The 12177-nt window shown below is 37.6% G+C and overlaps 1 protein-coding gene across 2 annotated transcripts in view; it reads right to left on the bottom strand.

Annotated features, from left to right (window-relative positions):
- Positions 1–12177, bottom strand: part of b3glctb (beta 3-glucosyltransferase b) — a 28149-nt gene that overhangs the window by 4945 nt on the left and 11027 nt on the right. For both annotated transcript variants that reach the window (XM_022197059.2, XM_022197060.2), the window contains 9 exons: positions 7702–7778; positions 7461–7572; positions 6943–7079; positions 6342–6405; positions 5394–5510; positions 4624–4693; positions 3021–3134; positions 2455–2554; positions 1293–1412 (listed from right to left, as the gene is read on the bottom strand). In XM_022197059.2, coding sequence (XP_022052751.2) covers positions 1293–1412; positions 2455–2554; positions 3021–3134; positions 4624–4693; positions 5394–5510; positions 6342–6405; positions 6943–7079; positions 7461–7572; positions 7702–7778 — 911 coding nt within the window. The remainder of the gene's footprint in view (positions 1–1292; positions 1413–2454; positions 2555–3020; positions 3135–4623; positions 4694–5393; positions 5511–6341; positions 6406–6942; positions 7080–7460; positions 7573–7701; positions 7779–12177) is intronic.

The raw sequence follows: 12177 nt of genomic DNA, 5'->3' as shown, positions 1-12177 counted from the left end.
CGTCTCCTACCTCCTACCGCAACCTGATCAGGCTCATAAAATGCCAAACACACCTCTGAACAAAGGGAGATTGCGTTCTTCACGTCCTGACCTTTCTCTCCCCCTAACACACAGAACTTTATGTACAATAACTGACTGAAAAGCTTAAACCTGAACATTAACCATCGTGTCGTCCTGCGGGTCAAAACTGACCCGCTTTAAAGTTTGAAAATGTGGAGAAAAAAAAATTCACAGTGAAATTTCTGATGTCCACATTTTCAACATTTTTGGGAAATCTTTGAACATTTTTTGGTGGAAAAAAAAAGAAATGTTAAAAATGTTTCTTTAAGAACATTCACATTAAAATCAAGATTTTTTGTGAATGTTCTTAAAGAAAATATTAGAACTTTTACTGATATATATGTAATCACTTTAGATATTTTTAGGAATTTTTTTTGGGAAGATTTTTACTCATTTTTTGAAAATATTTACAAGAACTTTCTTGCCATTTTTTTTTAAATACAACTTTTGAGGGAAACTTTGAAGGAATTATTGGAATTTTCTTCCTGAAGGTTTTGCAAATTTTCAGAATTTTGTGGAATTTTTTGCTAAATTTTTGGACTTTTTTCGGACAAGGAAACAACATTTTTTGGTGCCCGTAAATGAGGACAACAGGAGGATTAAGGAAATTCCACATCACCAGAGCAATGATCCCAAATCTAGATTCAATCTTCAAGCAGCAATGAGCACAGCTTCAGGCTTAAGTCAAAGCAGACATATCTCAAAAGTCTTTGGTCCCAGTTGACCCATTAAGAAAAAAAAATCAACTTCTCTTTAGAAACACTAATCCAAAATGTATTTAAAAAAAAATAGAAACTTATTATGGTTTTAATTGCAAACATTCAAGCCTTTTCATTAGTGTGCTAGTGGTCATTTTGGATAGTATTGCTCTGTTAATAATGCTTGAAAGTTTACAGAAAGCTTCCATGTCTGTCATGCTGCTTGCTTGTCGCTCTCTTCCGGATCCTGAACTCGTCCTCTCTGACACTTTTGAAGCTTCTTCTTCTTCAGACACTTGTTTGCAGTGAAGCTGAACACAAATGCTCCACTGAAATGTTTGTTGTGTCTCTTGCCACAAGTACAACTAACATCTGTGCAGGTGGTTCATGGGCTGTTTGGGATGGATAAACATACACGGCTCAGTCAAATGGTCAAAGCTGCATTAGTGGAGTAGGTTGGAAAAGTTCTGCTTCGGTCTCAGCTCACATTAACATCAACAAACCAGCCGCGTTCCCTTCACCCTGCAGCCTCACCCAGCTCCTCCTGTGGTGTAGCTGTAGCCTTTGTGGACCAAGCCGTAGCCGTATCTCTCCCCGAGGATCACAGCTTCTGTCGGGTCATAGCAGCGCAGGAGCCGCCGCAGTCGAGGTAAACTACAATCAGCAGACAGACAGAAAGCGAGATCTGTGCCTTCATACAGCATAAACACAAAAACAAGGTCAGGGCACATCCATATAGAGGATTTTTAGATGAGGTTTTAAACACCTGATGTCTCCTCTCATACATTTCGCCTGATTGAGCTCTTCTCTAGACTGTGTGTGCGTTTGTGTACAGACTGAAATCTCTCTAATCATACTTCACAAACCTGAACAAAATTATAATTATCCAGCAAGTGAGAACAACCTGTGTACAGAACTTTTTTAATAACAACGCCATAAAAACAGATGTGACACATCCAAAAATGACTTTCAAAAGTTCCTGAGGCACTGCGAGGAGGAGAGGAAATTACATTAAATTCATTTCAAAACTTTATACAGTTGGACATATTAGTTAGAAAAGATGTCGGTTTTGATCTTACAATGTACCTGCCAGAGCAGGAACAGCAATACATGTTGTTTATACTTTTTTGTGGAAACCTCACAGGAAACAGAAGGAATAAAAAGCATAAAAACATAATTAAGATGGCTTGAGAAGCAAAGAAAGTTGCATAAATCTTTATTGCTTCAGCATCTAATGCCACATAGGTAGTTCTGATGTATATTTGTTATTGAATCAATGAGTTTGCCAAACAATCTCAAACATGTGGCGCATTTTTGGGATAGACAAACAAATTTAAATTGACAAAAACATGTTGATTAAAAGTCTAGATTAATATCCAATAGGATGGTATTTTTCCAAACATCACTTGTAGAATAAAAGTATCTTGGAACAGAAGAGAAAAAAATCCAGCAGAGGCTAATTAAAAAAAAACACTTTTTTTAAATTTCATATTCTATAGACACAGGTTGGAATGAAGAAATAGATAATAAAGCCTTCATTTATAATATATTCATAATTAAAGTTACTTTTAGGGCTACATTATATTAAATAATAGGGTTTATTTTTTATCATATTCATGTTTTGGTGTCAGTTCAAGGATTATTTCACTATGTTTATCAACATGACTGTGCATGCAAAAAGGATTTTCCTATTTACCTGATAAGAGTATCGTCATCAACAATGAGCAGCCAATCATCTTTCGGCAAATTTCGGCTCAGGAAACGCCTCAAGATGGCAAAAGTCTTCCCGCAATGTCCTTCAGTCGAACAACATAAAGACAAAAATTGTAAAAAAGATGAAGAAGAGGGGTCTAATCCTGGAGGTTCACAATGCATAAACAACAATTAATGAGGGCGTCTGTAAAATGTGCACCGTCATCTTCGTTTGCATTTGGCTAATTAGACATTAATTGCACTAATGAGCAGCGCAAAGCATAAACACATGAGGCTGACGTATATACCCACAAGAGTGAAATGCAATGGCTGTTATGACATTTCACTGGCAAGCAAAAAATGTTGACCTCAGGGGCTCGAGGAAACTGTAATAATGATCTATTGCATTCATGTCTGGACAAAAGCAGTGGACTGACTCAGCAACACTGCCCTCCCTACAGTCATGTCAGTAAGTTGATGAAGATTTTATTCAGAAACTTTCTCCCCCAGCTCCTTCTGATTTTCAACATGTCGTGCAGTACAAGTAAGCCTTGCTGCTGATAAGCTCACCTCTCTCAGTGTTGGGAACTCCCAGGCTGATAGTCGGTATGGAGGCATCAGAGACGTCGCTGTAATACTCTAAAAGCCCAGCGTCTCTCTCCCAGGTTGCCTTCACCACTGGCACTGCGATGACAAAGGGCAGAGAAGGAAAAGGACACCGAGTTAAGGAGAGAAATTTGATCCGCTAACAACATTTTCTCTGGAGCCCAAAACGCACACACATCTCAGCTAAGTGGATCACAGCTTGATGGCGGCCAAAGCCTGTAATTAAATCTCTCCAAGTTGCTAATTGAAAGGGCTGTGTAATCAAATAATGCAGGATGTCTAATGCTTCTAAATAATGGGGGAAAGAATTAGACAGTACATGCTCTTCTCACTGCATTCTGATCAGGATAAGAGCAGAATCTACACTAAAGCTACAAAATTAAAACCCCCAATTACAGCAGAATCAAACCAAAAATACTTTGATCCATGACAAGAGGGAAATTAATTAATTCCGAAACATATCTGCAAATAAATCGAGGGTACAACAGTGTACTGTGACATGCTGCGACTTAAATTTAAAGTAACAGCCAAATCACAGAAAAAAATTCACCATAAATTGTTCTCTCGACTTTTTAATTTTGTTAATGGTTGTAAAATAGCCCACTGGCTCAATTTGACCCTGAAAACAGGCATCGGTGTGGGATAATTACACAAATTGCCGCAATTTAAGCAGAAAATTTAGACAAGGGTGTGAATTTACTCAAGTGGTTTAAATTAGGACTGAATAACAACCTGCCTGTTAGCAAAGTATCGTCTTATTGTAGGACTTATTGTCCTATGTATCATTGTTTTTTTTTTCTTATTTCTTCTTTTTACCTGCCTAGGGACTGCGGACGTAAATTAGCATTGTTGCTATAATCCGGCATATTTTCTTCCACTGATGTCTAAATAGACGTTCATTAATGCACACTGTCCCTATCAAATAAAGAAATAAAAAAGAACAAAGTAAAGAGCAGTGATAACTAATGACACTGAGGTTGTCAGCCCTTTTGGACACTGGAACAATTAGCTGCAATACACTGAGCAGCTACACCATTTAAAACACTAACAAAATGAATAACAGTGGTTAAACTGTTTCAATCAAAGGTCCCTCTGGAAAACTTTGGACTTTGTGTGGGCGTTACTTTGACAGGACCCAAAGGATCTGCTGCCAAAGTCGTGTAGACAAAACAGGACACCTCCACAGTCCATGTGTTTAGGCCCAGTGGGTCAGAACTGTTTTGACAGCACAAGCTTCTTGAGGCTAATTGAGGTATAAACAAAAGCAAGCCCCTACTTGCAGACTGATGCATCTGTATCTACATTTTAATAGCAAAATATAGTAAAAAAAAAAAAAATGGGGCCATTTTTCTGCAGAGTAAGTAAAATTTTTAAGTGCATTTCTCTGAAAAAAACTTCTGAACATTTACTTCGGTAAGAACACAAATAAAAGACATTTAATCATAATAAATGCGTTGACACTTTAGCGTAAATAAACAACCCTAACAGCTTCTTCCACCACTACTGAATATTAATCTTTTTAATGAATGATTTGTCCTTCAAGATCTGTGAAAACACACACACACACCTCGCTCCGAGTGGAATTTCTGGCAAGTTTTCACGGCAACGAAAACATCTTTCTTCAACACTGGATCCCCCTAGAGAAGAGCAGAAGGGAAACAATTTCTGCCTGGATTACAAACAAACAATTTAGCCATGGAGCAAAAAAAAAAGTAAAACAATTTTAGGTATATCAGCAAGGTCATCCAGTTATTGTCAAAGGATACAGTTCATCAGGATAATGCTGTGGAATAAAATAAGCTGTTTGGTTTCACCTATATTCACTCTCCTGACACTGCTGCAAAATAAATTACATCATTAGGAATATGCATAATTTTAAAATCTTTGTCCAAAGACAGCAAAACTGAATGCAGTAAACAAACAGGAGTTTCCAGCTGACATTGTATTTGGTTACATCATGAATGAGATCATGTTCTTCACCATCTTGTTATAAAAAACAAAAGGAATATGTGCTTCGAACGTGCTCCAAGTAAAACGTCTACTTAACTTTGTTAATACAAACCTTGCTTCTCAAGAATCCATATTTTCTACCAACGACTCAGATGTGCCTTGAGTGCCCACTGTCATGTCAACTTGTCAGCTGACTGAACATTTAACTTGTGATTCTGAAAAAAAATCTCTTACCAGCAGGTGCTATTGAAGCCATAATTGTGGCGCACACACGCTCAGACGCACAAATGCATGCTCATCTATACTCATACAAAGACAGAATAACTTAAACACGATGTTTACCCCAGTATAAAGGCACCAAGTTAAGAAATCAAGAGTTGTACATACACAGTTGGGGAGGTAGGTCGTAAACGTTGTGGTACAGTCGTCTCTTGGTTCTGTGCAAAACTCTGGAACTGGCGTCAGCTTTGGACCGTTTCCTTCCTCCCAAATATACAATGCAATCTAATAAAAAAATTAAAAAAGACACTGATTCACATGAGGACAAATGTATGCCTTGTGGATAAACTGCAATGCCATTGATAGTCACGATCATGATTTAAAAGCCAATAAATTGTCTAATTTCAGCCTCAGATATTTATAGCAGGTCATCCAAACTGTAAACATCAGTTACAGACTTACTCATAACTCGAAGTCACACACTTTAACGCACATACAGCCACATGGTGAATGACTCATCCTCTGTTGCTTGTTGGTAATTGAAGAATTATTTCAATAGTTTTATCAGTTTATTTAAAAAAAAAAAAAGGAAATAAAGGTAGGAATTAATGTCACACCACAAAAATAAAGCAACACAACTTTGCTTGGACCTTGAATTCCCCCTAATATAAGGATATATCTAAAACTGCTCCATAAATAAGGGGTCTTTCCCATAAAATTCCTTCAATTTTTCTCAAACAAACTGAAAAAAACTAAAAGTTTTTTGCTTGAATGTAGGAATGGGTGAAGGCTTCTGTTGCCATGCAGTATAATTGTCACAGATCCATTCAGAAGTCAAGCTTCTGCATTGACAACATAATAACAGATCTATCAAAAGCTAGAGGCGCAGGAAGCAGCAGAGCTTTTTAGCCAAAGACAAGTCAATAGTCGGGGAAATACTGTCTGTCACTGTTATGTCTGAGCACTGCAGCTCAGCAGGCAGCCTGCAAGACGACACTGATGTTTCACAGCAGTTGTGCGATGTGGAGCTGAACCGGAACCGAGTCTTAGCGGTAATTATTTTGTTACAGTGATGGACACAGGAAGACAGATGACACAGACTCACAAAACTTGTACCTCATGTTTCAAGTCGATGGTAAAATCTGACTTGAGATTGTCGTGCTGGAGCCGCTCTGCAAGTCTGAAAAACAAGAAGGTTTTTAGAAAGAAGGGAAATAACAGAAAGGAAAGGGAAATTGTGAAAGTATATTAGTTAGTCAACGGTAAATAAGTCATATCAAAATGTTCATTTTCTGGTATTATGGTGGTGTGATTATACAAATATTGGAAATGATTAAGGCTCCAGATTGTGAAGTTTAAGTAAATGTGATGGAAAAGACTGCATCTTATGATAAGTCTATGCTCAGTGGGCAAAACAAGTCATACTGAATTTAAAAAGATGCTCCGAGGAATTTTTTTTATGCTGATTTATGTTCGAAATACTCAAAAATGTGGCTGCCTTTTTTTTTCTATGTATTTTATGGCACACTAGGTTTCTCATTTGTGTATGTTTGTCTTTTATTTATTTAAATGAGGTTATTTTCCTTCTGTAACACTGAAACAACCATAAGAAGGCTTACAGGCTGCCGTGTACAAGATTTTCTTTTTTAAATAATAAAAAAAAGACGCCTAAACATCTTGGTAATTTTGATTTTCACACGTCTGCACACACGGACACCTGTGGAGCAGTGGAGCGCTGAGAGCCCAGCCTGCTGCCGGGTCAGGATAACCAAACGAAATGGGGTCCTCAGAGAAGGCATAGTGGTGGATAATGGAGGCCTCGTTGTCATGGAGACGTCGACCCAAAAACCATTCCTGCGAATTGCAAAGAAGGAATGAATCAAATTTAACTTATACACGACCAGTCAAAAGTTTGGGCACACCTTCTCATTCACTGGTTTTTATTTAATTATTTTCTACAATGTAAATTAATACTAAAGACATCAAAACTATGAAAGAAAACATGTGGAATTACATTAGCAAAAAGGTGCTTATCTTCAGTATTAATCTACAATGTAGAAAATAATGCAAATAAATAAGCATTGAATAAGTAAGTGTGTCCAAACTTTTGAATGGTAGTGTACATCAGTGCTGTAAATTTCCATGAGGATATGAATACAGAACAAAGGGCACACAATGTACAGGAAGTGTTTTATTAGAAACATGTTTGAAGGACAGTGTGTGTCTGAATCTCACCTCTTGGACTTGATATCTGCTGAGGACCTGCAGCACAGCAGCCAGTGTGACTGCGGTTTCCTCCTCTATGAAGAAAAACCAGGATGCTTGTTGGCCATAAGAGGCAGACAGACTGGAAAGATCCACAAGAAACCATCAGCTTTTCATATTTCTATTCCGCAGAGGGATTATTGAGGCTAAATCAAAGGAGTGTGATTCAACTGATTTGTTCGTCATCTCCGCATGTCGGCTCAGAACTCACAGTGGAAGCGCAGGAAGGATACTCCAGACCCCTTCGTACTCTGACAACTCATGGAGGAGAACAATAACAGGAACTGCCTGCATGAAACATAATTGGATTCCACATTATGTCCATAAATTAATTCTCCATTATCCTGCGGTCATATGAAAGAAACTCATAAAACATTTAAGTTAATTCATTAGGAGCACCAATTCTATGGCTTTGTTTGTTGCTTCATGGACCAATATGTGTAAACTGGAAATTCATTTTATTTAGACTTTTATTCAGTGTGGATAGCGGATGATGCATGACACATAACACTCCCATGCAAACCACTGTTTTGCAAGAATCATCAGTTATTAAGTCACTGCATTGATGTCACTTAATGAATATTAAAAACAACTTCACTGTTCTTCTAGGTCTAAAATCCATTACTATTTCTACCACTAGGAGGCACTGTATTGTAGAAGCTTGAGCTTCTCTCTGGGATGTCAAAAGTGCTGAATCAGTATCAAGCAAAATGGAATTAAACCGCTAAAAGTAAAAGCACATCTTCTGCAGAAAGGTTGTATGTATAAACTTTGGTAGCCAAGATAAGGTGAATGGCCACAGGATAAATTTGACTAGATATGAGATGATTAATGTGGTATAAAAATAAAAAAAATAATTCTGCTTCAAAAAAAGCGATGTTAAAAAATATATTTTAGAGTTTAGTCTTTCTATCAAATACTGGATAATTTGACATTTTACAACAATCTGAGAAGTTTTTGAAGGTAGGTTTAGCAAAATGCAAATGCAACAATTAGTATCATTAATCACTTAACCTTTACCACTGCACTGTATTTATAAACTTGTGTTTCAGTTTTTCACAATAATTAGCTCTAAAATCAATTAAAGTGCAACATTTTCGTTTGAAATGTTGAAGAGCACAAGTATTTAACAGCATAAAATTTGAATCTCTGAGCACAATTACCTTAAAATTGTACTCAAGTGGAATATTAAGTGAGCAGAACTGTCATCTGGGCGTGTAAACTGCATAAAAAACCCACTGAGAATAAATCATACGTGCTGCACTGACAAATGGTCTGCTGAGTACAAGCTGCTGGATATTCTCAACACGTTGAGTAACAACATTACCACATCCTGCTGTAAGTTCTGACAATAAAAACCTCAACAAGGCGACAAATTAAGAGGAAATTAAGAGGAAACTCAGAAGCTACTGGTTTTGACTCGCACAGAAAAGCTCACAAATCTCTTGCATGCAGCTATTTAAAGTGCTGGTGTCATCAAAAGGAAAAACATTTTGACAGATAGCAAGAGTTAGTATCTGCTTCTTTCCTGTCAGGGAAATGTATATCAAGCCTCTCAATAAATTATGTTCATTTTCATTTCCAGTACCAAGTGGCCAAAAGGAAAGTAGGATGCCTTTGATTTATGTAAATGGTTGTATTTATATAGCGCTTTTATCCAAAGCATTCACCCATTCACACACTGATGGCAGGAGCTGCCATGCAAGGCACTAGCCACAAACCATCAGGAGCAATTAGGGGTTAGGTGTCTTGCTCAGGGACACCTCAACACGAGCACAACGGTCCGGGGGATCAAACCGCGACCCTCCGGTTGCGAGATAGCCACTCTACCCACCGAGCTATGCCGCCCCTTGTCAAGCTAATCCAGGCAAAGCTCTAGAAACAACACTCACAGGAGTGGATTAGGCCATTACTGCAATTCTACAAGCAGGTGTGAGTAAATAAAGTGATGCAAATTGTCATTTCTCTGTGGAGAGCTGCTGCAACAAAACACGGCATCAAAAGTCTCACTGGTTTAACGTAGCAGTTTTACACTTAGGCTACCTGACTAAACACAACATTTCACCTGCTAATTAGTAAGTTTTACAGGTGTTGGTGACTCATAGCTTAATGCTGGCTGGAGTTTCAAATTAAAAGGACACATATGAGCGTGGCACCTCAAAAGTCTATTTTAAAAACTGCCAAAACATTGCTGTAAAGGTCACTCAGACACTTTTTGATGTAGCAGTTAGTTGCTTGATGAATGTATGACAGGACTTTATTACTTGCGAGGTGAGGTGGTTTTCAGAAGTTAATTACAGGCCCAGAACTCTGGAGGAGAGTGTGACCTTAAACAGGGTTTGTTAAATGCTCAACTAGTAAAAAAAAAAAAAAGAAAGAAAAAAAAGAGAGAGAGAATACTGCACCATGTAGCTGATATACCATTGCATTGTTGTAGTTTAAACTCTGAACCACAGTTGTTTTGGAGTGTTTTTGTGCTCCTGTCACATTTTTACTCACTGTGGGCTCATTTTTCACTGCAGTGTATGAAAGCAGTACAACCCTGGATAGAAGTACAGAGAACTCAAAATGAATTAATAATTCCTACAATTTCATATATCATAAGAAAGGGAAAAGAAAAATGTTGAATTTCTTTGATTATTTATTTTACAAAAATAAAAAAATATGTATATATATAAATATGTAGAACATTATTCCCAAGTGCCTACAGATTTTAGCATACATATAGTGTTTTTCGTGCACACTAAGTGTAGAAAGCAGCCTTTATTTTAATAATCAAGTCTGATTAATATCCTCTGTAATGTATTTCTATACTTGTCTCCTATCTATTCTGTGTAAACAGACTACAGTTAAAATGAAAAGCCTCAGAATTTTTGGCCCATGGCTATTGGTCACAGCCGAGTCCGTTTTTGCTTGTCAGTGAGGCTGAGGACTGTAGAAATTTTTGTTTTTCACATAATCAGTTAGTGCAAATTATGCCTTTCTGATTTTATTAATTTTCCAGACACATAGGTACACAGATGAGCAGTTCATGGACCATCGTGTGTTCTTTTTTTTTCATTTTTTCTTAAAGTAACTAACTGTTGTTGGTTTGTCTAATTTTCAGGAAAACAAATCTTTCAATCCTACTGGTGGGTTTTATGGCTCAAAAGTCCAAAGCATGAAAAATACAAAGTTGTTGGAAGTTTATACGCAAACACACATGCTTTACTTCAGAGCCTCTTAAGATTCTCAAGGTATTATGATGTTTTTTGACCTTGTGTTACAAGTGTAATGTTGGGGAAAAAACACAGCAGGATCTAAATGACAACAATGTGAATAAACCTGAGAAGATGCAGCACTGGCAATGACATCTTGGACTAAAAGATGTGCATATGAATCTCTGTCAGCAAAGCATTAAATTAAAACTGGGATGCTGCTGTTCCTATTTTAAGGCCAAGGACAAAACCCATTTGAACAAATTAGAAAACAAGCATATGCCAGCTTGTCAGAGTTGAGAGTGTTTGACGCACAACCTGCCCTCATTTGCTACAATCAAGCCGTGACCAGAAACGAATCTCAGTAAAGCTTTCACTTGCTGCACTCTACCCTGCTAAGACAGCACAGTCACTTCACAGCCTGTCAGCACAAGCCCACATGCAGAGAAGATGGTAAGAACGTGAATGCAAATGTGCTACTTAGGAAAATCAAATAACTTCTAAGAGGACTTTCAAGGGACAAAGGAACCGTTTCCACAGCATTCAAGTCTGATTTTGGAGTGATTTTCTTATTTGACGCAACCTTTAAAACATCTCTATTCCCATATAAAACATATTTTTTTAAAAATCAAGGAATATTTTTAAAAATCAGCTACATTGTCTTTTACTTTTTTCTTCTTTTTGTCGTCCAATTCCTTTCTAAAAGGCTATAGTAGTATAAAAATATGGATAAAATTTAATGAAGACGGCAGATGAGGAGGCTCAAAGTTGAAAAATGAGACGAGCCTCTTACCCCGTCCACAAAGGGAACGCTGCCCTTCATCAAACCTCTTCCTGGGAACAAATGGTAATTACAGCCTCATTTATATCCACATTCTCCAACATTCAGAGATTCTCTCAACTATTAACCTCTACGAAATGGCCTCAAAAATGGCTCAGAACTTTAACTTATGAGTTTAAAAAGTGGGACTTTTGATGCACTTATTGCACACTGCATTGACAGCCAATAGCTATGACGTGTTGCTTCACACTTTCCTGACATTCCCATCTGTCGTGCAATCCTTTAGAGACGACTATCAATGGTTTACTATCTGTAAGGATGATATGGTAGAATGTACTGCATTGTAGCATGTGAGGAAAGCTTACACATGAAGTTTCCCCAACAATTCATGGACAAAATCGATATACATGAATGAATGTAAAACCTTAGAGTGTGGTGCCTTAAGTGAACAACATGGGCGTATTTCTTTAGCACTGGTTGTTTCCAAAGCTATTCCAGTGTATCCTCTTCACAGTTGTGGTCATGCCCATGCACAGGAAGGGCGAAAAGGGAGAAAAGAAGGAGGATGGGAAGGATAGGGAGCAGTGGGCGTAAGATGGATGGTAAGTCCGGCAATGTTTAACTCTTGTAGTGTTTATTTCGTACTTTAATAGCACCGTAGAGTCAGCTGATAATCCCTAATGCCACTCCAACATACAGTACAGCAATA

Source organism: Acanthochromis polyacanthus, chromosome 17 (genome assembly GCF_021347895.1).
Source record: "Acanthochromis polyacanthus isolate Apoly-LR-REF ecotype Palm Island chromosome 17, KAUST_Apoly_ChrSc, whole genome shotgun sequence".
Taxonomy (NCBI): domain Eukaryota; kingdom Metazoa; phylum Chordata; class Actinopteri; family Pomacentridae; genus Acanthochromis; species Acanthochromis polyacanthus.
Note: the sequence above shows the minus strand (reverse complement) of the source record. Positions and strands in the feature narration are given on the sequence as shown.